The sequence below is a fragment of the Ascidiella aspersa genome, chromosome 6 (assembly GCF_963924565.1).
Source record: "Ascidiella aspersa chromosome 6, kaAscAspe10.2, whole genome shotgun sequence".
Classification (NCBI taxonomy): Eukaryota; Metazoa; Chordata; class Ascidiacea; order Phlebobranchia; family Ascidiidae; genus Ascidiella; species Ascidiella aspersa.
In genome coordinates, this window is record NC_139452.1 from 14,667,286 (window position 1) to 14,692,868 (window position 25,583).

Sequence of the window (25,583 nt, forward strand, 5' to 3'; positions counted from 1 at the left end):
GGCATAACTTGAGTCTTTAAAATACATGTTGTGACGTCATGCTGTAGTGAACCGCTTTTATTGACAGGTTCGGGTTCGGTTAATGTTCATGTTGTTTCAAATTATTCGGTTCAGTTCCGGTTCGGCTCATTAAAATCGTTCAAAAACCGGTTCAGGTTCCGTTACGGTTCGGAAAAAATTGACCCAAAACCGGTTCATAAAGTTCCGGTTCGGTTCCGGTTCGACTCCCTGGATGTAAGGTCTGACAAAGTTAAATCTAAACGTGACGTCTACAAAAAATGAAAGAAATTAAATAACGCATTTTGTTGTTAGTTTTACATAGCATGCGAAATAAACGGTTTTATAACGTTTAAGCAGGAATACACAATCGGACCCACAAAGCAAAAATGCCTACAAAGCAGAAAAATCTATAATACCATGTATTAAGACCCTCGACATAATAAAGCCAAATACGTAGTAGGCTAATAACCAGTACAGCATAAGATCAAAATCGTCTGGATAAGACATGAACCCGCCGGAATGCGTCCTAAATTTATCAGAATAAGACCTAAATGGCTAAAATAATGTATGAAACTGTATAACGCAGGGGTTCTTAAACTGGGGTCAATGGTACTAGTCTCAGGGTGTCCATGAAGACCTAATTGAAATATGAGTGTATATTTAGGAAGTAATCCATTTCTCAAAGAAAACAGTTTAATTAAAAATAAAACGATTTTGCACTGACTGCATTTAGACTCCATTTAACAATTACGTTTTTTAAAGCGAAATCAACAGACTTATAAAGTCCATTTGTATTGTGACGTCAATTTATGACGTTATTATTGAATTTTTTTGTCTACCGTGGTCTACGTCAGTGGTCGGCAATCGCCGGTCCGCGTACCGGTGCCGGTCCTCGAAGAGTTTGTTACCGGTCCGTTATAGTAGGGTCGCCAAATTAAAATTTTGATTCAACCCGAATATTTAAAAACCGGAAAAAAGTCAAACAACACTCGCAATTAGTATAAGCTCTCGTGAGGTTCAAAACAACTAGTTTACTGTGCTAAACATTTGTTTTTTTAAGGCCTCTCCGCGATAAAATTTCGATTTTAAACTGGTCCGTAATGCGAAAAAGGTTGCCGACCTCTGGTCTACGCGAAGCAAAAAGAATAATTAGGAGTTCCGCGGTAAAAACAATTAGGGGTTCGGCGCTTGATATTTTTTGTCTACCGTGGTCTACGCCCAGCAAAAACCAATTAGGGGTCCGCGGTAAAAAAAAATAACAACAACCCCGGGTATAGGGAGAGAGTATGGGACGATCGGGGCCATCGGTCTGGCTTTGGATTGTTTGGTGTCAACGTTTCGGTGCTGTAGCTCAAACAGCGGTTATGACGTCGTTGGAGCGCCTTTGTTTGTCATAACCTTGTTTGTTCCTATTTAGGTTTAGTGGTGGGTGATAGGTGGGGTAAGAAATTAAGTTAGGGTTAGCAATAATATTAGGGGATTAGTGATGAATTTAGGGGTGTTAGGTTAGGTAAAGAGTAGTAGGGGCCTTATTCCAGTCACTTAGGGTCGTCATAAGATATTTCAGTAAGACCGTGAAACCTCAAAATTAGCAAATAAAAGAATGACATCAAATTCTCAATAAAACGCTGTTTTGTGGGGGCAGCCTAGGTTTGCTTTTGTTGTCTATTGACGTTCGTCATAGATTTTGTAGGTGTGTCGCCGAATATGTTTAGCTCTCTTGATGCGTCGCAAGTGAAAAAAAGGTTGCGGACCACTGGCCTAAAGTGTTCTCCCTGGACCAGCTCTTATAGCCTACTCGTAATTTTAAACTGTAAAATAAACTTTACAGGTAATAGCATTTAATTGAGGTTTAATTTTCACCGCTACCAGGCAACATCGATCAAACTGCCAACGCCCGCCTTTTTTATTCATTGCCTAGATTCTAACAGTCACACCGAGCAGATTGCTTGGGATGCCCATTGGAGAAATGTTTGTTTTGAAGATGTAAAAACTTCAACTTATGGCGTCATAGAATCCTACTGAAGTATGATGTTAAACAATTGCGAAACGTCGCGTCGAATGGTTACGCGAAAGGGAATAAAAAATCAACTATACCGCCAAGTAAAGCCGGGGTTCCCAAGCTTTTTAGCTGCTCCTACCCCATTGTCAGGTCAGAACGTTTTTCGTACTCCCCAAAAAATTCTGATGGAATTTTTTAGATATATATTGCTAAATAATATTGCTTTTATACCTCAATTAAAGGTTAAACATGTATTTTACTAAAAAATGCAAATCGGAAAAAAAATTAAATTCTCAGTGAGATATTTTGTTGCTGCTTCATTGATAAAATTCGCATAAACGATGATTCGATTATTATACTTAAGGCAACACGTAAATCATCTGCAATTAAAAAAACGCAATGTTATGAGACACTAAGGGTTCTTACTAAATAACAACAGTTATTTGTAGCTAAATGTTGTTTTTAAGCAAAGACTGTAATGGCATAATATCATTCATAATTCCAAAATAAAACTGTGCTGTGAATTCTGTTTGAAAAACTGCTCTGTGGCCCAAGGATCTTCGTACCCCTTGATGTTCAATCTCGTACCCCCAAGGAGTACGAGTACCCCCGGTTGGGAACTGAATTAAAGGAACGTATGCCATATAAAAATTGCCGTACTGTAAAAAATCGATTATCTTGGAAATACTGCAAATTTTGATGTGGTTAAGGGTCATTTTTTTACAGTTTACACAAAAAACTATATCAAAATATAATAAAATAGTGCATTTATTTGATACATGACTTGCAATTTGGGAGGTGAGCTTTCACAAAACGTTAAATATCGATACTTTACAGTAGTAAAAGCGTATGGCAAACGGAGAAAAAGAGCATCAATCAACAATAAATTGGACTTTCTCGATGCCAAAACAAGGTAAATCGAGTGCATTTCCAATTTAAAGGTGAATTTTTGTTTTTCACTTGCCGCTTAAACTATTTGCTCAGATAGGTAAACTTAGCCTTTTGGATGTATAACCGCTAGTTTGCAACTTGCAAGTTTTACATTACTTTGAGCGCAAAGTTTTTGTTTCAAAGCGCAATGGACATTGGCTAGCAGCTTATTAAGAACACACAGATTGTGAAAAATAACTATATTTCAGGACAGAAAATGTTGTCAAACGCTAGATTATAAAACAACATTCGATGTATTCAGAATCGTGCAAAGCAATGTTCGGTTCGCAGTGAAGCACCGAGTTTTCCCGGGATAACGAACATTTGACAAATCGCAAACGTTCTAACCAAGAGGTTAAATATTAAAAATTCGTTTGCTGTTAAGAACAGGCAGCAAAATAAAAAAAAAAACATTCAATAGAAAGAACGAATTAAACACAGGAAACCTGAATAATTGTTTAAAACGCACACGTGTCATACAAGAGCAAGAAAGAAATGCATTGCGCGTTATGCAGACACGAGAAAATATAAGAGGAAGAAAGGCGAACGGTTGGCGCTCGGGATAAAAGAAATACGAAGTGCATTGAAATATCGTCTTGTTGAGCCCGAAACTTACTTAATCCAAAATGGACGACACGCCTTACAACAAACATTCCAGGTGTCCCGTGTTCGAATCAAGACGTTTCACGACACGGAATTTGCGGATAAAGAAAACAATTAAAAGGACATTTCGTTACATTCGGTGCCGAATTCCACGGTCACTCGGGCAAAGTGCATAGGTTAGACAGGTCGTAGTGTAGAATCTCAAGCATGCTGCGATAGGTTGGAAAGGACTCGGCAACCTTTTCAAAGCTTCCGGCGCCGTTCGAAGTCCTGCAAAAAGTAACCCAACTAAAAATAGGGCGCTGAATCCTACCGCAAAACACATTGTTTTAGTTATGGTGCGGGTGTTGGTTTGGGTGGGCCAAGTATTATTATTAAATGTAGATGACAAGTATAATAATACTTGACCACCCCACACCCAAACGTTAACTCACACTCTAATCTAAACATTGTGCGTTGATTTAATAATTGTTTGGACGCTGTGGTAGGATTCTAGACCAGCGCAAAATAGTATTATAGTTGGGCTACATGACAGCAACGGTCGCGTTAAAAAACACACCGATAGCAAGAGGAGACATGCAAATACAAACTCATGTCCTACTTGCGATAGTTTTAAGAATACTTAAGGTATCGTAAAAACTACGCACGTCAGACATTAAAGGCGAGAAATATATGATTGCGACGTGCAAATATATTTTTTCCTGTTTGCCGAATAAGCCGAGAGAAAAACGCAAAAGTCTCTCGTCTTATGCCGCTTCACATTCCCCGATGTAATTAAACGCTTTCTCGCAGAAATCTTGACAAGCGTTAAAGATTCACTGTTCAAAATTCAAGATAAGGGAGAATGACATCTCTCGACCGCAAAACGGAAAACCCTAAGCAATCTGACGCTCCATTCTTTGAGAAAAACGTGACAGATTTCGCGAAAACAAGCGAGCTTTCTCCTCGCCTGTCACTGGAATGCCATCGATTAAACGATACAATAGACAGGCGGTAAAATGGCGCGATGCGTGTTGCAGTGGGCGTTATTTTTAGCGCTGCAAACAAATAAAATCTCCCTTAAGCAAATTAATTAAAAAAATAAACAAAACTGAAAATAGGCCTATACTATTATTGTTACGTCCACCTATACCAGGGGTTCTTGATCTTTTTTACCGCGGAGCCCTTAAAATTATTTTTGTCTCGCGTGGACCACGGTAGGCAAAAAAAATGACGTCATAAATTTACGTCAGAATACAAATAGACTTCATAAATCTGCTGATTTCGGTTCAAAAATGTGAAAGTGAAATGAAATCTTAATGCATTCAGTGCAAAACCGTTTTATATATTTTTTTTTTGATAAATATATTCCTTCTTAAATATACACTAATATTTCAATTGGACTTTCAAAGATCCCCTAAAACTAGTTCACGGACCCCCAAGGGGAACCCCAGTTTAAGAACCCCTGACCTGTACGATCCGTTAACGTGGCCTCTGAGCTGTGCCACTTCATATGGCCCGCCAAGCAAAATCATGAACATAGTAATACGGTTTTTAAATCCGTATGTGCGTATGTGCAAAAAAAAAAAATCCGTATGTGCAAAAGAGTGTGTAAAACGGGCGTGGTTTCAAGGGGTGTCATTGAGCCAAGACGTGTCAATTCGAGAAACAGATCGCACATTCGCAAAGTAGTATCCCTAACCAAATACAATACTAATAAGCGGTTGAAAACTTCAAAAATCCAGGGGTTACAATAATCTCAGCACGTTATGTTGAAAGATTATATCATATCTCGTTTCAGTGACCTCTCAATTGTCACGTTTCTTATGTTTCAGGAATTTGATAAGACAGAGAAAAAAATGTAAAGAAACGCGTGCAAAGCGTTATACAGTTTTATCGTGGTAAGACAGCTGTCCGCCAGCCTGTGATCGATCGAGCGAAGTTTATACGCGTCACGACTAAGCGCGCCAAAAGAGATTTGCTACATTCGTCTTCCGCGCCGTTCATCAACATTTCTGAAAAAGAAAAGGCCGCCTCGAGAAACGCCTCAATATAATTCTGCGATGCGTCGTCGCGCGCCGATTTGTCAAGTTGATCGATCGGGGCCAACGGAAATCGAGGATTTACTGCGAGCATATTGCGGTGGGCGACGGCGGCGTTACAGCCGACGAAGCAGCGAGTTTTGCGTTTTCGTTTCCCAGTACTGTAATGCGTAAGGCTTTCGCGGAAAATTGGCTTTTCACATTTGCGGGGATAGAGGGGTTGGCGTGGGGGTTTCGCGGGGTCAGCAAAATAACGCTGTTAATATGTTGACGTAAATTACGTTGGACAAAGTTAAACGCCACAATTGAAGGACCTTTTGAACTGTTGCGTAAGGAATACATACGATTACAAGATGGTTCAACATAAGCCATATCGCCCCCATTTGTGATTAATGATTTACAATAGGCGCTATGAAATCGTTTCTTAATTTTAAAAGAACGCTACCAATGTACTGACGTAAAATATCGGACAAAGTTGATCGTCACGATTGAGGACCTATTGAACAGTTGCGTAAGAAAAACATACGACTATAAGATGGTTGTTCAACATAGACCATATTGTTCTTTGTGATTATTAAAGGGGGTTGTGAATTGTAACTTTGGGGGAGAGGAGTCACTAAATCAACAGAATCATCCACAGGAATTTTAATATTTCCTATTAATTTATTTACTGTATCAGAAAAATGCAACCAATTGGTTCAATTTTTTGCTTTTAAAGAATTCATCCGTAATGGAATACCTATACACAATTTTAGATCGCGGAATAACCTTGCGACGCCATTTAAAAATCAAAACGACGCATATAGTAAGCTTCATTTTCGATCAAGCGTATTTTCAAGATTACTAACAAACGTCGTGAAAAACACAACGATTTTAGTTGTAAATAATTCACAAAATATAAAATGCTACAGTTTTGATTGGTGGTTGCCGACGAAAATATAGAAATGCTTTAGCATTCCGTGACTAAAACGAAATAAAATAATGGGGCTTGGTAATCAAGTACTAGAAACTATTTGACCCAAAAGGCGACTGTTTCTATATTTGCCAGCAGATTTTTTAAGACTAAATGTATATTTATTAAATTTGCTTAGCAATTTATCTAAACCTTGATGGGTGCAAAATATGAACTAACAAGGCAATGAAGGCCTTTGAAACACTACAGGCAACCGATATAACCCGGTTATATGTAAGAAAAAATACGTTCCTGACCAATTAAGGATACTAAACAAACGTAACGCTTAAAATCCGCCTTGGAAATAGACAGGCTGCAAATATATATTAAATATATGATGAGTATTCAAAAAGAAAGATCTTAACCACAAACCCTGGTGGGCAAAATAAATCTTGCCCGATTGGCGAGATATAGTATAATTTTCTGGTGAAATTCCAAAATGCATTAGACCATTTGAGAAAAGCAAATCGCATGAAATTTCTCCGGTAATTTTTTTTAAATGTAGCACTTTGCATACTTGATCGAGCTGATTACTTGCCCAAAAGCAAAAAAAAAACATATCACCTAGAAAGTAAAGTTAAAAAAACGCAGGGAAAATGACGTTACCAAATATTTTTAGACTAAAAATGCCGACTAATCTGCGGAAGTATAATACTGCACATCGGCCAAACAACTAAAAGCGAAAGATTACCGAAGATGCTGGCACACTTCTGCAATTACGAAAGCGCAAGAAGCAAAAATGCAAATAGTTTGCTTGAACACAGTGCGATGGTCTATCGACAAAGGAGTTCGACTAATTCAATTCGGGATTTGCGGAAAGCGTTTTACCATACAAGATTTCGGCCGAGAACATTCGACGATCGCTAATCGCGCAAATGCTAATGACCTGGAAAAGGGGGTCAGACCAGGGGCGGAAAAAATGGAGATCGGGACCGGGCGGCTGCCAACTTCTAAATATACTCCCGTCGCCGTGTCTCATTAACGTGACCGAATGGACAGCGTCGCCATACAACAGGCGTACGAATTGATTGAAGATTTGTCGAAGGTGGATGTGGAATTTGGCCACAATTTGTAGCAGGCTTTATCGCTCAAAATACGTCGAAGACGCCTTATGTGGTGTTGCAAGTGAATAAAAATAGAATAAATTGGATGAGAGTCAACTAATTAATGACAATTTTATTTAAATTGATTTGTTTGGCCGCCTGGTTCTTGAGTAAATTAAAAATAATTTATTCATTTTTCATCGCAAAAAATAGATGCAAATTTATTCAAACCGTGCCAAGCGCGTTGAAACTTAGTGTACACCGACGCAAAAAAAGTAGCTTGGCAACGTCAAATAGCCTTCAAAACAACCAAAAAACTTTAATTTCTATTGACATGTTATATTTACTTGCGAGAAAAATGTCATAACAACGCTATCGCCAATATAAAAGTATTCAGTTACGCATAAATCAGCCTGAATTGAAGTTTCTGTTATAGTGAAATGCATATTTTGAGATTAAATTTACCCTGGTAAAGATAACAACAGGTGCATGGATAGCGTGATTTTTTGGATGGTATTAGTGATTTACTAAATAATGTACGACTTTTATCGGCCACAGGTTGTGCGAGGTTAAAAAACACAATTTAAAAAACTAGCATTTGGCGACACGCATACATATACGAAACTATTCAATATACCTCTTGAAAGAGAGCCACGACTTGGTCGTCGACCTGAACTTGTCGGGTTCAAAGGTCGTGATGGCGTCCATAAAGAAGTCCTTAAAACAAACACGAATTAAGATTTAAAGAGAAGTCGACCGTTTAGGCATAACACGGGATCTTACCCTTCCTTTGGGAATTTTTCCGTTGGCTTCGCGTCCAAGAGCCAGCGGCAAGCCAATGGCAAGTGAGTAGCCGACGGTTCTATAGGAACAAAATAGACCAGGGTTGAAACAAATATACACTTGTGTATATTTTTACCTATAGGAAAGGATTTGCCGGGTCTACAACGATACCAGCAGCGTATCTTTAGAAAACTGGGATCAAGCTGGCCACAGTACGGAGGTTACTTTAAAGCTGATTAATGATTATTCAGACTCGTATAGGTAATCAACATGGTTTTGAAGTCTCGTTTAGTCGAAAATACTTACGATGCTCCCTTGGAAAGCGGCATAAGGTTGAGGAAGTAATATGTGAGCGAGAGAATCAAGTTTATGAGAGACTCCGTTGGATTCTTGTAAAACATAAGGTATAGGTTAATCAATTTAGATTCTATTTTATTTTAGTTTGCAAAGCTTAACTATTTTAATAGAAAATGTTATTAAAAAGCTATTGCTGTAACGCTAAAAAATTACCTTACATTTTTTTAATTTAGGTCATATACGAAATCAATATTGGGAGATTATTGCGAACGTAGTACGTTGACCTACCCCAGATCCGTTAGACTTGCCGATTTTCTTGTATTCGTCTGCCAGTTTTTGCCAGATAAAGTCGAGCTCGCTGTGATACTGCTTCGCTTTTGGCCAAGGGGTTTTGCAGTCGTACACCAAAGTCACTTTGTGCAGTCTAAAAAGAAGCACCCCGTTCAATCATTGGCGATACCATCATTAGGCAATTTTAGTTTTGCACACACGAGGCGGTGTGACATTTTTATCAACCCAATTATAGAATGAAGGCCGGTAGTAATTGTTTGTTTCGTGCAATGGTGCAAACTCTTTGCAAAACTCTTTATGTTCGTTTTCCTTGCAATGACATCCATTAAGCCTTGCTTGTCGCCCATTTTCTTGATCCAAAGACAAGGCCGTTCTATGTACCGATAATCTCAGTTATTTAAATTCCAAACGTGAGGCTAATCTCTAGCGACATCTGTAGGCGCGATAGGAAACGTTTAGCTTTACCTGCACCCAGCCAAAATATGCAATAAAATAGGACTTAATAAAAAAATATGGTTTCTTTTTATTTCGTTTAACTAGACAACGCGTAACATACCTGTCGTACTGTAGGATGATATTACATCCGTCCAGCGTCTTTTGCGACCTTTCCTTCTTACTCGCGACCTTACTCCCGGTAGTGAGGTACGGCTCGCCAGTCTGGTAGTCGATGTGCGTCTGTCATCAGCGCACAAAAGCAAAAAAAATAATTTTCTTTGGTAAAGTGGCCGAGTATACAATTGGGTTTACGCAGAACCATGGTTAGGTTATAGACTCGTTGCAAAGTTAGGCCCTTTGTGCACACCACAAACCAATTTTGTGCCACCAACGGAATCGCAACGAAGGCATCTAAAAAAGTGCAAAAAAATCTTTTTGGGGAATTATTGTTTTTGTCTTTTAAATCGATAAAATTCACCAAGATGAATTAAAAGCTACTGATAACCTTTTCAAAAATTGATAGGACGAAGACCATAGAGCAAATAACAGCATTTTTAAGCACGAAAACCGATTTTTTAACGTCTGAAGAGCAGTTTCATCTTTGGTTACACGAATATGTGTGTAGTATCGAAATCCATAGCATTAAAAAAATGGTTAAAAACTTTTCGACAAATGCCCTATTTTACCAGATTAACGTTTGTAATATTATAATTTGTAAGATTTACGTTTGTAATTATACTTTCTACCTTGTGACTTAATTAGTCGACCACGCGTTAAGGGCGACGCCAGAAATTTTAGTCTACATGATAAAACGGTCCGCTCTCTTTTTATGAACAAAATGTAGGCGCCCTAAACTGGGTACATGCGTTAACTTGCAAAAAATGTTAAATAAGGTATCCCAGATTACCGTGGCACCCACCTTCTCGTGGTTGAGTAAGTACTGGAAATACTCGACGGGGTTACTGACGCCGCGCGAAGAAAACTCCCTGTGTGGCCTGGAAAATATATGCACTATGCAGGTTGGAATTAGTTTGTTAAGCTAACAGAAACCTTGTTGTGATTGACTATTCGGCTAATTTTGTCTGTTTCACGCCTTTTTTAATTTTGTGTCACTTGTTTTTGCGTTAGAGTAAAAGTAAAGAAATAAGCGAAACAGTTTGTTCATTTATCCGAGCAACCGCAATACATTCCTAAAACAGCGATTTATCTTCTCCTTTTGGAATCAGCAAAAACTTGCACCAAAGTAGGATGCCAACAGCTAGTCAGCCAATTATAACATAGCATTGCGAACGGTGTCAATTAAATTAAAAATCTTGAACAAATTATTATTATTATTATTATCAGTCGTGTAATTTTAAGTTTTGTCGATCATTAAACGAAAATTCACAATTTACACAGCCGAAAAAAGTTTTAACCTAATATATAGTAACTTGTTTATTTGGCAAACGTATGAACCTGATACTTACGCATCGGATTCCCGTTCAAGCAGTCTGTAAAGTGGGGATAAGTACTTTTCGTAACGCGGTTTCGTTTCGTTGTTTCTGCAATCAAAGACAGAAAGAAGGTTATAATAAGGAAATACAAGCATTTAAGGCAACCGTATTTTCTTTTATAACAACAGGTAATCTGGGTAAACTGTTATGTATGTTGTCCTTGTCACATTATTTTTGACTTTTTACACTCTCGACAGCATACCTTTTTCATCTGCGACCCCTTTGAGTTTATGGAAATTCCCCGCGATATTTTAGGTGTAATATAATTTAGAGTTTTTGAAGCGTTTGGTTTTGCATTGATTTTGCGTTTGCTTATTAAACGAAAAACGTGCAGTTTCAAAAATGTAACACTTGTCTCAATTGGTGTCAACCCACCACCGACCCCTAAAATCATTGCGTGACTCCCAACCTTAAAAGCCAAGCTTTTTGCAGGGTTTGTATTAAATTAAAATTTGCAATCAGCACTCGTTCTGGCGAAATTCCGACAAAAAGTCAACATAAAGTCTGCCAAAGTCCGTCCTCCCTACAATGTTCTTAATAAATGATGTAACCACCCTTTTCATCTCGGTACGTTAACATAGTTCTGGTATGGTCAGCCTAGAATATGTTTCGCAATATTAAATGCGTATAGGACTTTTTACCAAATTGGATGCACTGGTTTAACATTTTTTGTAGGTGCACATGCGTGTGTCGTTAGCGATTTACGTAATATTAGGCATTCAGTCTTTGGCGTTTAAAATATATTGTCGCAGATCAACGAATTAAGTGCAGACCTAACATTAACATCCAAATTTTGCTTAAGGGCACTCGCTAGTTTTTTTATTGAAATTATTGCCGAATAAAAATCAGCTGTGTCGCGAGGTTAAACAAACAGAGCGCAAATTGTTTATCCAACATTTAAATTACATGCGCACTACACATACTTACTGAATTAGAATTAACTGCTGGGTGTAGGGTTTACTCAGTTCGTTGGCGTTGTCCATCCAAAAACTAGGCAGATTTAAATCAACAAACCTGGAAAACATTACTGTGTGATAACATTAATGTTAGTGCATTTTGGTCGTTGGGATGTGAAGCTATTTCGGTTGGCCTATCAACCTTATAATAAGCTGATACTAACTGAAGCCTGGCAGTTAAAACTTTTCGCCAGCTAAAAAGGTTGAAAAGCACTGCTGTACGTATTCGTCGTCGTGTACACTTACAATACCATTTTTAAGTAGTTACGACAAACAAGGTAATTTACCAATATGCACAATACAAAGCAATAGGTTGTTATTATGATTTTTTATATGACACTAATTTGTTAATAAACATACCTAATCCACTTAACGCTAACGTCGAACGCATCCTTCCAAGTAAACCTTTTACCTGTGGGCAAAAACAAGAGATAAAGCAGCTGGATTTCACTATGAAGCAGCTTGGAAAAAGAAAAATCAAGTCCAATAGCACACAAAATTGGTTGCTTTGATTGAAAACAATACTCAAGCAGAAACTGGACATCAATAAAAGGCAGTTAAAAGATACTGTGCTAGGAACAAAACGCCAGGTTCACTATGTCAGCTGCCCCCTGCTATAATAGCTTTAAGCCAGGGGTTCTTAAACTGGGGTCCATGAACCCGTTAGGGGTCCGTGAACAAGTTTTATGGGGTCCATGAAGGCCAAATTTAAATATTAGTGCATATTTAAGAAGTAATCATTTTTTAATGAAAATAGTTTAATTAAAAATAAAACGGTTTTGCACTTAACGTATTTAGACTCCATTTCACTTTTAACATTTTTGGGCCAAAATCAGCGTATTTCTGAAGTCTATTTGTTTTGTGATGTCAATTTATGACTCTTTTTTTTAAATTTCCTGCCTATGTTGGTCCACGCGAAACCAAAAAAAATTAGGAATCCGCGATAAAAAAAGTTTAAGAAACACTACAAAAAATATCGTAGCACCTTGTCCGTAGCCCGAAATTTCGCGCGAGGCTGCAGAATAAACTCGGATTATCTTTACGCACCCTGACTCAACACATACCGTCCTTATTCCGATAGCTTTTTGGCGCCGACCAGAACTCCATGACGGTTTGCGCGACCTCGACCGTTGCCATTCCCAACATGAGGTGGACTCGTCTGTCGTGGATCGCGTCCGAGGCGAAGTAAGTACTCTACATCGATGAAAATAAGTATGTGGTTGTGACCTAATTTCAATTTTTTTGAACTATGCAACTTTGTCCAACAGAGTTTTTTTTTGTCTCTCAGTCGGACTTTTTTTATAAAATTGATTTTAAATTGAAATAAAAGTTATTCTAGTTCGGATTTTAGTTTTATTCCTAGTTGTCGTAAATACGGTAAATTTAGTTCTAGTCGAATCACGGAAAACTAAAAAACACTTATTATTTTAATTCTAAATTTAAATAAAGCTAAAAACTTTGTAGTTGCCAAATTTTGGTGGATAGACCAGTTTGTATATGTGCGCGTAGACAGTAAGTACGACTGTTTCACACCAGTGGATCAAATCAGTCGGCTTAGGCAGTGTGGTACAATCTGTTTTATTATTATTTTACAGGAACTTCCATATGGGCTCCAAACGACTCTAGAATACGCATGAAGTTTAAGGTTAGCGTCAAATATCGGTAACAAAAAATTCAGTATAACATCGTTGCTCGTTAAATATGCTGTAGGTTATTTGCAACCTAAATTGCTACCACACATTTTAAAAAGGACGAACCCAATTAAATTGAGTTATTTGCGAGAAACGTACAAACTTAAGGGAATATGTGTTTTACTCACCTCTTAAAAACGAATGCATTGGTATCGGAAAAGATCTACTGGTGCATACTTTACTAATTGTCCAACGTTTATAATGTATATCGTTTTCCCATTATCTTTGGTGTTTATTAACCCATAAAAAACAACTTTTTTGATCCCCTTAAGTGCCGCGACCTCTAGGTTGAAAGTCACTATAGGCTAAGGCAGGGCTTCCCAAACTGGGGGTCGCGACCCCGCAAGGGGTCGCGTAACGAACTTCAGGGGTCGCAGAGGGTATACCAAGTTTTCAGAAGTTTAATTCGAAACACGGTTGCTAAAACTGGTGTAGTTACGCAAAACATATTCTACGTAAATAGGTTGAGCTCTATTACTAAATAGTGGGACTTCGTAATTGACAGCGGACGAACGTTATCACGTGGCACAGCTGGATGCATAACTTTTTGTTTCGTCAACTCGGTTTATGACGCAATAACTCTGCGGGTCGGGCGGCTAGCAATGTTACTAAAAACACAGTTTAAACTAAAGCAGTGCATGCTAGTAGCTAAATATTAAAAAAATAATCAATGGATAGCTGGTTAAAAAAATCGAACGATAAGGGTAATAAGCCTACGGCAGATGGTGTTGAAGCAGCGGTAGAGGCAGATACAACAGCGACTTGCACATTGAAAAAGCGCAAGTTCAATGAGAAAAACGAGGCTAGTCATGCCAAAAAGAGAATGTATAACGAAAGTTTTTTGCAATATGGTTTCACTTTCATTTCGGAAAACAATGAACACCGTCCATTTTGTTTGATTTGCAATCAAGTGTTGGCAAGTGAGAGTCTTAAGCCTGCGAAGTTGAAACGACATCTTCAAACCAAGCATGATTCTCATAGCAACAAGCCTGTGGAGTTTTTTCGTCGCTTACTGCGAACATCGGAAAGACAAAGACAATCATTTGAAAGTGAATTTGTAAATGAAGGGAAGTATACAAGAGCATCGTTTGAGGCTTCCTTGTTGATTGCAAAAAGCAAGAAACCTTACAACATCGGCGAAGAACTAATTCTACCAGCTGCAATTAAAATGAGCGCAATTGTTCACGGCAAAAAAAGAGGCTAATGAAATGAGAAAAATTTCATTGTCAAACAATACTGTGTCAAGGCGAATTTCCGAAATCAGCGAAGATCAACGCGAGCAACTCATTCTACGAATTAAAGAAAGCCGTAAATTTGCCATTCAACTTGATGAGTCGACGGACATTACCAATATCGCATATCTTTTGTCATATATTAGATACATTTACAATAACGACATTCACGAGGATTTACTGTTTTGTCAACCATTGCATGAACGTACTACTGGGATGGATATTTTTCAAAAGGTTGATGATTTTTTCACGGAAGTGGGGCTATTTTGGACGGACTGTGTTGGTGTGTGTACTGACGGAGCTGCTGCGATGACAGGACATACAGCTGGGTTTCATGCACGAGTGCGCGCTGTGAGTGATACGCCTATTACTTTTACACACTGTATGATTCATCGAGAGGCCTTCGTAGCTAAAAAAATTTCTCCTGATCTAAATGCTGTTGTGCAAAATGCTGTGAAAATTATCAACTTTATTAAGAGTCGTGCACTCAATACCCGTATTTTTGCAAATTTATGTGGTGAAATGGAATCGGAGTTTAAGACTCTTTTACTGCGTTGTGAAGTAAGGTGGCTTTCAAAAGCCAAAGCTTTAAAAAGGCTATTAATGTTGAAAAATGAAGTCGTGATTTTTTTAACAGAAAAAAATTCAGACTTGGTCTGCTATCTTCGCAATGACAGCTGGCTGTTGAAATTATGCTATTTGTCAGATTTGCTTGAAAAGCTGAACGAACTTAATTTGTCCCTCCAAGGAGAAAACACCAATATTTTTACACTGAAATCTAAAATTGAAGCGTTCATCAAAAAATTAAACATCTGGAAACAAAAGGTTGAAACTGATTCATTTGAAATGTTCTCATCAACAGAAGAGTTTTTGGCTAACAATGATGTGGAATCAAACGTTATTAAGCCTCTTGTAATCGACCATTTGTCAAATCTGTTGAAACAGTTTCAGAAGTATTTTCTTCCAGAATTGAACAATACCAAATTAGATTGAAGTACTGAGCACCTCACTCTTAAATCTCAGGAAGAGCTTGCTGATCTATCTTCTGACTCGAAGTTGCGGCTTGAATTTTCTGGAAAAAAGCTTCACACTTTTTGTCTTAGCGTTAAAGCGGAATATCCATCATTATCATCATTATCTGACTCAGCAGTAACCGCACTCCTACCGTTTGTCTCGACGTATCTGTGCGAGTCAGCGTTTTCAACATTCACAGCAATCAAAACAAAATACCGTTCCAGCTTGAGTAACATTGAAACCGCCTTGAGGCCAGCATTAACAAAAATTGAGCCAAGGCTGGATTTGCTTTGTAGCAGAAAGCAGTCGCACCCATCACATTGAATTATTATGTTTGTTTTTTTGTTTTGTTTGCAATAATTAAGCTACCATCGTGTAATCGTAATGTAGTAAGCTTTGAGCATCTGTAGCTTGTTTTCAGTTTCTGCCTTTCAATAATTATCACAAATGCATATTTCGCACTGTTTATCATTTTAACCGTGAAGGGTCGCGAAAATTTTTAGGAGATTAAAAGGGGTCGCGAGCGAAAAAGTTTGGGAAGCCCTGGGCTAAGGTATAGTGATGGAAAACTTTTTGGTTGCCGTGTTTTACAACTTCAGAGCTGCGGACGACAAATTCCACACCATACGCATTATGCAAAGTGATTTTCGGTTTTAATCCGATGTAGCCTATAAAATCACATAGAACATAATCACGGTATTGGAGACCGCGACACTAACGATTTCCGTTTTCCACGAACCTGTGCGACTGCAGCCTTCCCTGTCCTGTATGCGTAACAGAGCAGTTTCTGGCGAGTATCAGAAAGGCGATTCCAAGGCGAGGCCGTGATGTCTCTAAAAACACAAAAGCAACCGAAATCATAAGTGATACAGTTTTGGTTAATGCCAAAATGACTACAGTCAGTCAAGAGAGGCAAAAACGGGTGGGTGGCCAGCACACAGCTTCCGTAACCATCCAGCAAATGTCCGGTATGTCTGGTGTGGTATTGTTTATACGGCCTTAAAAAGCAAAAACAGGCGCGTTAAAAGCGAGGAGGACTGGCATGCTACTGAGGATAAAAAAACGCCGACGTATGTATACCAGTATTTTCATATTCATTTTTCAATCAAACATGCACAAATTGCACACACACATGTGTTAAAACTGTTAACCACTGTAATGTAGCCCTTCTGAAGCTGTTTTTTCCAACGATTACAGCCTAGGTAACATAGTACATGGAAAGCCATCGCAGACTCGCCGAATCTGTTGATCAATAATGCAAGCATACATAATCATTTTTGAATGATTGATCGCATACGCAGGTACCAATCACAATAACACCACTTATTTCTCAATCAAAAGGTTATGGTTAGAATAAAATATGCTTTTTTATCGAGCTAAGTATACTTCAGATTCAGATGTTGTTCATACTTGTTTGACGTTTTGCAGTTTCACAGCAAAACTTAACGTACGGTCTTTCTGTTATAACTTCCAATGTTCAAAATTGTTGTTCCAAATCACATTTTTTGTGAAATTATTGTACAAAAAACGCGAATAAGCCGAGCTTAACTTACCTAATATGGGGTTGCAATCCAGGCTGTTCGGTGTAGTTCTAGAAAATATAAAACCAAACCATAGTTAGTAATATGAGTTGCTTTCAAAAGGATATCAATTTAACGTCTAGTTTTGTTGCAACTTTAAACCTAACACATTGTTGTCGGCGTGGATAATTAATAAATAACATCAAGTTTGTGATTTTCTGGGTTTTATGTGGGGAATAAATGAACGATGCATGTTTTTGTGATTGTATACTATAGCAAATCCCCAAGCGAAAAGTGGAAAGGAAACATAGGGTGTAATGCGTTGTTGTTAAATTGTTGCCCGATTCGACAAGCGGTATTTCTCCTTTACTTTAGCACAATTAACAAATAATAATATAACGACCGTTAATAAAACCTGCAAACTGAAGGGCAGGTCGTAAGACCAGTTTTCTTTAAATCCAGGCGTTAGATCTTCATCGGCCGAAAAGTGCTCGACAGAATCGTCCAAATGCGAGTGGATGTAGCGGCACCATTCTGCAGTTTAGTTAATACGCATAAGATTATAGATTTTTTCGTTAGGATAGCATGACAGATTCTGCTTTGCTAAGCATTGAACTAGGCTGCTATGACAGGCTAACATCTCTCCAGCGTTTCGTACTAAGGACTATAACAAATTGGCAGTGTTGTAAAGAAATCATTTTGAAATGACTGGAGTCCAAGTCATGTGTAAAATAAATTAAGTCTAAGTCACGTCATATGTAGAATAGCCAAGTCCAAGTGAAGTCTTTTTGAATAAATAACAAGTCAAGTCATAATTAAAGCAAGTCAATTCCAAGCCAAGTCCTTGTTATAGAAAATACACGCCAAGCTATTAAAAATGGGTAAGCTCGTCCGATAAAGAGCAATAGCGTAACTAAAAAATACCAAAAAGGCAAGTAAATTGTTTTATGTTAAAAAAATTAGGATATATAACCGACTTGAACGAAAAATTGCTTAATGAAACACTTAATTTCAACCCAAGTATTTTGTTTAAATGACTAAAGTCAAGTTATTTGCCCAAAAGTCCAAGCCCAATCATTTTGCCCCAAACACCTAAGTTAAGTCAAGTCATTTTGAAAACAGCGTGCACTGCAAATTGGGCACTGTAATAGGTACTGAAACGTGGAGGCCGGATTTTAAAGTCAGTTTTTATATTGTTAACATTGATCACCGATCAATTGACATGTCCAGATTTACCATACAAGCATTCTAAAGTGATGTGGAGAATAACAAGATTATCTTTAAAAGCAAACGCCATGCACCAACCTCTTAAAAACATGGTTGTGGGGCACATGTAGTCACCTTTTGGCTGTCTCACTGGACGATCGGAACTCGCCTGGAAACAGAATAGTAGAATGATATTACTGATGAAGTTATGGGGGACAATATCTATAGTGGATCTAATCTTTCATTCTGGAATGCGCACTCCTACAGTGACACAACTAAAAAACAGGAAGTAAAAAGAGTATACCATTGTCATTTCTTTGATGGCTGGATAGAATTGTCCCATACCGGCGTAGCAAGCTCCCTTCATAAACTTGCACAAAATGTTGAAAGGGTCTAATGCCGCACAACTCTGTAAAAAAAATAGTAGTGATCGATGTCATTGTGGTTGTTAAAGGGGTTATTCAGCTGATCGTTCATTGGAAAAATATACGCCTGTTTATACACCAGGTTAAATGGTTTGTTGTATCGTTTTGTGCATTATCAAGAATTTAATGTCGCAAAAACAAGCAGGTTTTTTTTTCTATTGGTAAGGTTCTGGTATTACATTTGAAATAGAAGGTAAAATAGTTATATTAATGACAACGAGGTTCTGAATAACGCTATGGTATTACACTTAACATTGAAGCTAAAACAGCCATATCAATGAGAATGAGGTTCTGCATGAATTATTACGACGCATCGAGATACGTTCATGCCACGATAATAACTTGCTTGGAATCGTAACAAAAAACAACAAACCGCTGGCAGCGTTTCCGATGCTCAATAGTAAACTAACATATGTTCATTCTGACAACGTGACTACAAGAACAGTTTTTTTATGTGCGGTAACAAATGTTGTATTAATTTTTCTGTATAGTTCCAAGTGTTTGGGCCGGAAAAAAACTGGCAGGCTATTAGGATGTCCCATAGGCACCACACCGACTCAGCCAAATACACCAAGCAAAACGGCACTGAAAAAAAAAAACGATTTAAAAATGATATAAAAAAATTAACCTTATAGGACTCCAAAGCTTGTTCTAGTTGCCCCGTGTTGTACAGCAACGTTGCTTTTCTTTGGTGAAGGACGGCGTTGTTGCGATGATAGGTTAGTGCCTTATTGTAGTATTCGATCGCCTTTTTGAAGTCACCAACCTCTCTGCAATTTCGCGACAACAAGTGAAGGTCAGCCACGATAGTGTGCGGTGACGCCACAAAACGCGTCGGTTTAACGAAAATATCTGGGTTTTTGTTAATAACAATCACAAAACGTCAAAAATGGTCTCCTCGGAAGAGCATAGTATTTGCTAGGTTCAATAAAAAAAATATGGTACCGGTACAACAAAAAGGGGCTTTTAAAAAATTACGTAGAACTCCTGGGGTAATTATATTGAAACGAGTACCTGTAAGTCTGAGCCATACTCTCGTAGACTTCATTGTGGTCAGGCTTCAGGGCCAAGATGTTTTTAAAAACTTGTATGGCCTGGTCAAACTGCCGCATGTGGAACAGGCAGGTTGTGAGGTAATGCATCGCCGTTATTTGGTTTGGTTCTAGCCTCAGAGACTCCTGTAGGTCCCTGTAGGCCGCTCGATGACGCTGTCAATTGGAAGGAAGAAGCTACTTTTATCATCTGCCAATCAACCGGCTTTGAGTTAAACATGAAGGCTAATAAAACTTATGTGGTAGCGCGATAATAAATTGGGACGTTAAATAATTGGTTAAAATAATATAATTCACGTAGAAATTATATATATATATATATATAATCATATAAAAACATATAGAAAAAAACATACATCCATAAAGACAAGACTTATTCCTCTCAAAAGAAAGAGTCGAGCTGAAGTCGGTGACTTTTTTATAGCTTCAGAGTAGTCGTTGTACGCATGTCCGTGTTGGCCGAGGGCTTGAAAAGCCTAAAACATATTAAATACTTTGTTTGGCGGACAAATAATTAAATTTAATAATTGTTGACATTCTGTCACAGATCTGTGATTCTGTAAATGTAGTGGGTCAATGTAAAAACAATTAAACAAACGAAATGAAGGCGCAACAACGCGAACAAGTACGTTTACTTTTTATATGCGACTCTTTCTCTGACAGTAATGGCCTAGTTGTATTTTTCCAACTATAACTGTGAGCTACAGAAGATTAATTGATTACATGCTACGCGATAAATTTAATGTAATAATTTGCCTAAATTAAAAAAACATAAATAACAGTAGCTGTCCTCATTATGGATATACTATAGTTGGAAGATAACATCCCTTTGAATAGCTACAAACCTACAGCGTAGGCTTTCAAATTTATCATCGAAGTCGTTTGTTTTATCGGCTTGTGCAAATTTAAAAAAACAAGAAACCCTGTTTTGGGTAATTGTATACTGTTGTCATGTCTGTCGCCATAACGTCTGTTAAGTTAAGTTTTACAACAAGTTTCTATTATTTTGCTGCTCCATCGTTTAGTAGCAATACTATCGGCGTTATATTATGTATATGCCTGTTCAATTTGGTGTGATACTTTTCCTTGGACTTTCCAACGCCTAACTGTAATAACATACCACTCATAGATTGAATACTTCAAATTAAGTGATCTTTGTTTTCCGCATTGCAAAACTTGTTTTGGGATTTGACATGTTTTTAGCCTTTATATTTAAAAAAACTTTACAGCGATCACAACCCAGTCAATTGAAAAAAATACATATAACTGCCAAAAAGATGCAAATTTATTCAGACACAATATTTTGAGAACATTCAGGGATGAGACACATTGTCAGCATTATAATTAGCAGGTAAAGTATAACATATTCCTTATTTGGCCAATGTAGTTTATTATATATGAGTAAAATAATATAACAATTCGAAAATTGTGAAGGCTACAATCAATGCAAAATAAACGAAATAACAAATACTTCCTATAAACCTAAAAACTCTCATCGTAATGAGCTTATTTCTATTTTGGAAAGCCTGGTAGTGTGGCCATACTAAATACTACTTATTTGAAAATAATTTAAATGTTGAACTATTCTTACATCAGCTCTTGTTTCATAAATTTGAAGAACATCAGATTTTTTAGCAGCATGTAGTGCTTTGGTGTAATCAGACAAGGCATGGGCAGCACTGTTAGGATGTTCCAAACCAAGTTCAGCATAGCACTGGGCTCTACCAAAATAGAAAGCAGCACAGGAATCATCACCAGCTTTCTGCAAACATTTAAAAAAGTAGTATCAAGCATGGCAATGAACATCATTTATTGCCTAGTTTCAAAACCGGTTTTAGTCACTTAGAGACAAACACTGATACCAAAACAAATTGTTTAGAATTATTAATATGGACATGGTGACTTTAAGGAGATATTTCTTACAGTGGCATTACAACATAATTTACCAAGTAGTTAATTACCACACCTGGTATTATGGTTTAGAAAAAGTTAACAACAGTTTAATTTTATAAATAACCCATTCATAAAAGATGGCCTTTTAACTAATATATATATATTTAAAATATTGAAAATTTTATGTTAGATATAAAACAAAACAGGCATAAATATGTTCGAAAATATTTTTCAAAACTTCACATAGTTGCATACTGCTATAAATCAGTGCTACTAAAGTATAACCCCTAAACAAACCAATTGATACCTCAATAACCATGGTAAAATGTTTAATTGCAACGTCCACAAAATGACTTTTCAGCAGCACAATGCCAACAGCTAAAAGATAAAATCAAGTTTAAATAATAAAAAGGACAATTTTTTAAATTAATTGCATTGTTACAGGTTGGCTGTTTATGAGGCAGTTTTCTGCAGACTAAAATTTAAGTTAATAAATCAATAAATTTGAAGTAAATTAGATGTTTGAACAACATTGTAATAAAACTTTATAGTGAGCTATATGAATTAACATACCCAACTGTAAATTATCATCAGAATTATCACAAACCATTGGGAGCATGTTTCTTGCTTGAACTTGCACAGCATATTGCTAAAAAATATTATCAAAACAAATCGACAAGGCAAATGGCAGGAATCACAAAATGTACATAGACCATACTAAGACACAAAAATTAATGATATATTTCAAAAATTGATTAATGTATTCCAACAACTAAAATAAACAATATAGGCAGAACCTGAAAACTTTAACTAATAAATATACCCAACATTCCACTTTCTAAAAGTTGTACTATAAGTCTATGACAATTGACAACTAATACAATAATACATGTTTGATGTCAAACAAGACCTCTCTGTATATATGTAAAGAGTATGATTTTTATACAATTTAAGTTAAGTACCGCTATTTTGTCATTGTCAAGAAATTCAGGATCGCATCTAGGAAAAGCTCTCCCAAAATTTGTATTATCATTACAAGGAGGTGCATCTTCCTTGCATAAATTTGTATGAAGCTCCCACACTCTCCCTAAAAAGTACAAATTAAATAATAATAGCAATTAATTTGCTTGAAACTATACTAAACATCATGGACAAAGTATATTTTTAGTTTAAATTGTAGGAGAGGTGCAGTCCCCAAGAGAAATTTAGAAAACACTGCATGCACTTCAACATAAACAGACTAAAAACAGTTTAAATCTCCAAGTAAACATTTAATGCAGTGTTTCTCAAACTGTATGGAGAGTAGTTTGCCACAAAACTACTTGTGATTTTGGAAAAAAAACTATTTGTACTACAAATATGCTAGCAAAGCATATGAAACTTTACACTATGCATTAAAGAATAATATTAAGGTGTTATGCTAGCAAAGCATATGAAACTTTACACTATGCATTAAAGAATAATATTAAGGTATTTATCAATTACCATATTGTGTAGTAAGGATTGTAAATTTTGAATTATAATGTTAAGTTTGAATTATATTGCACTGTTATCTAATAATGTATTTTCAAATAAGACATTTACCTTTTTATTATGTTGGGTTATTAAATTGCTTAGTTCGGGGATTTTTAAACTGTGGGCCTCGAGAGATACTCAAAAGTTTCGCGACTTACCAAATTATTATTCAATTTGGGTACACTATGCACGGAACTGTAGTGTAGCTAATATAATAAATTGGAAAGCCAAAAAGCATCTTGAATAAGACATTTTAATACAAGCTTGTATCATCTTCAGTTAATGTTACTGAGAAGCAATTCAAGCATCACTTATAAGAGATGGGACGCCAGAGATCGTATTGAAACGTCTTAATCAAGGCCAGATTGGAAACTTTGGATTTTGGGCGGGGGAGACGATTTTGCAGCTTGAAATTGCGCGGCTGTAATAACATTTCCGCCCAAATTTGCGCGACTGTAATAAGGTTATTTGTAAAATTTGCATGGCTGAAAATGGAATACTATACTGAAAACCATTAGCGCGATAAAAGTTTTGCGCGTTTGAGCGATTTTTCGCGGCTGACCGCATTTTACGCTAATTTCACATGAAATGCGCAGCTATGACCATGGCTGAGTGGGAAACTTACTTTCCAACCTGGAATCAAGATGCTGTCGATTTACTCGACCTTTTTGGCTTTGCAATTTATTATTAAGCTATTATTGTATTGTTTTGTAAAAAGGATGCTGCAAATATGGGTGCTGGTCTAGAATCCAACCACTTTTTTACAGTAACAAAACGAGTTTTCAAAATTGAATTGCAAGGAAGAAATAAATGTAAGAGAACAAACATAATAACAAATTGATCCACCCAAACTCACACCCTAACACAAGTATTCATAGCAATATAAACTACAGGACGAAGAGGTGGTAGGATTCTAAAACACCTCCCATATAAGTTTTAAATTTGCAGTGTGCTAACATCAATAAAGGAAAAATAAGAAGTATAAAAAACGCTGATTTAATGTGATGATGAACAAGGTTGACATTTTTTTTTAAATATTGAATATGAGAGTTTGTTTATGTAATACAAAGTATGAGTCGTGATTCAATTAAGAGTAACAAGAAAGCTATGATTTAGTTATTTAGTATATAACAGCATTTACCTCTTTCGAGATTACAGTCTGAAGAAGTTGAACCGAAATCACAAATCGTTACCTCGGTAACATGGCACATTGCACAACCGATCAGCATATTGAACGCAATAAACAAGGGCACGTATTTAGAACACCTTAGTAGTGAATTCATCGCAATTCTTGTAAAAATTGCACGCAATACAGCAAAAGTATAGAAGGTAACAAACAACTAATCAGCTGTCCTTGCCGCATTCGCCGGTTCAAGTAAACAATATGTTTACTCAAGCGAAGCGAAACATAAAAACATCAAAACAAACTATTTTTCCAAACGATTGTATTTCTGGTCCATTGCAGAGGTCACTAAATTTAGGCCAGCAAATTTAATTTTTTATGTCCGGCAAACTATTGCCCTAAAAACTATGAAATATTTTTGTTTTTTCCTTAAAAAAGTAAAATATCTATGCATTTCTTTATGTTTTATTGACCAATGAAGATAGGTCGCTGCAATCTAAACAATATTGAAATTCTCAAGAGCTTTTAGCCTACCCCCAGGGATCCCGGAGTGGGGTGGCGCGGGGGGGGGGGGATTCAAGTGCCCCTCCTGCCCTTTGCTGAGGGGGCAAGGGGAGGCAAAAGTGTCCTTTTCATGAAAAAATGATACATTGCTTTCACATCGTTAAATATTATGCGACGGAAGTCATAAAGCAGTGTTGTACACGCTTTTTTTTATAAGAAACTTGGCTAAAGCCGAGTACTGGTACTAAAAGTTTCTTACATTTTTGTTTTCTATTGTTTCAGAGAACAATAGAACAAAAAAAACTATTGTTCGTTTCGAGAAATCCGAGTACTCAGTTTCTTATAGAGGGTTTCTTATAAAACATGCGTGTAGCCAAGTGGGGGCCTAGACCCCTAATCCAAACTTTCAGAAAAACTAAAATGTTACTGTTTCAGTTGAAGGCTTTTCGACTGTAAACGCTAAATGTCGTTATGTTTTACGTAAATTGTTGAACTTAAATGTGAAAAGTTGTGCTCAATATTATAAGTAATAGGCTATTTGTATTATGGTTGATGCAACAGATAAACACAAGGCAAACATGGTGGAATGCAAAATTTGGACA

At 37.0% G+C, this 25,583-nt stretch overlaps 1 protein-coding gene across 1 annotated transcript; it reads right to left on the minus strand.

Annotated features, from left to right (window-relative positions):
• Positions 1-2,793: 2,793 nt before the first annotated feature.
• LOC146140070 (tetratricopeptide repeat protein 13-like) lies at positions 2,794-24,677 on the minus strand. Its single transcript, XM_083391278.1, has 24 exons — positions 24,496-24,677; positions 22,802-22,926; positions 22,413-22,488; positions 22,147-22,217; positions 21,538-21,708; positions 20,303-20,422; positions 19,909-20,102; positions 19,523-19,664; positions 18,774-18,878; positions 18,569-18,638; positions 17,679-17,797; positions 17,297-17,334; positions 16,483-16,576; positions 12,871-13,000; positions 12,167-12,218; positions 11,778-11,864; positions 10,824-10,898; positions 10,277-10,352; positions 9,479-9,597; positions 8,920-9,055; positions 8,641-8,723; positions 8,335-8,413; positions 8,189-8,268; positions 2,794-3,805 (listed from the first exon to the last, which is right to left on the minus strand). The coding sequence occupies exons 1-24, from the start codon at positions 24,635-24,637 to the stop codon at positions 3,691-3,693; spliced, it is 2,499 nt and encodes an 832-aa protein (XP_083247404.1). The 5' UTR covers positions 24,638-24,677; the 3' UTR covers positions 2,794-3,690.
• Between the last annotated feature and the right edge of the window lie 906 nt (positions 24,678-25,583).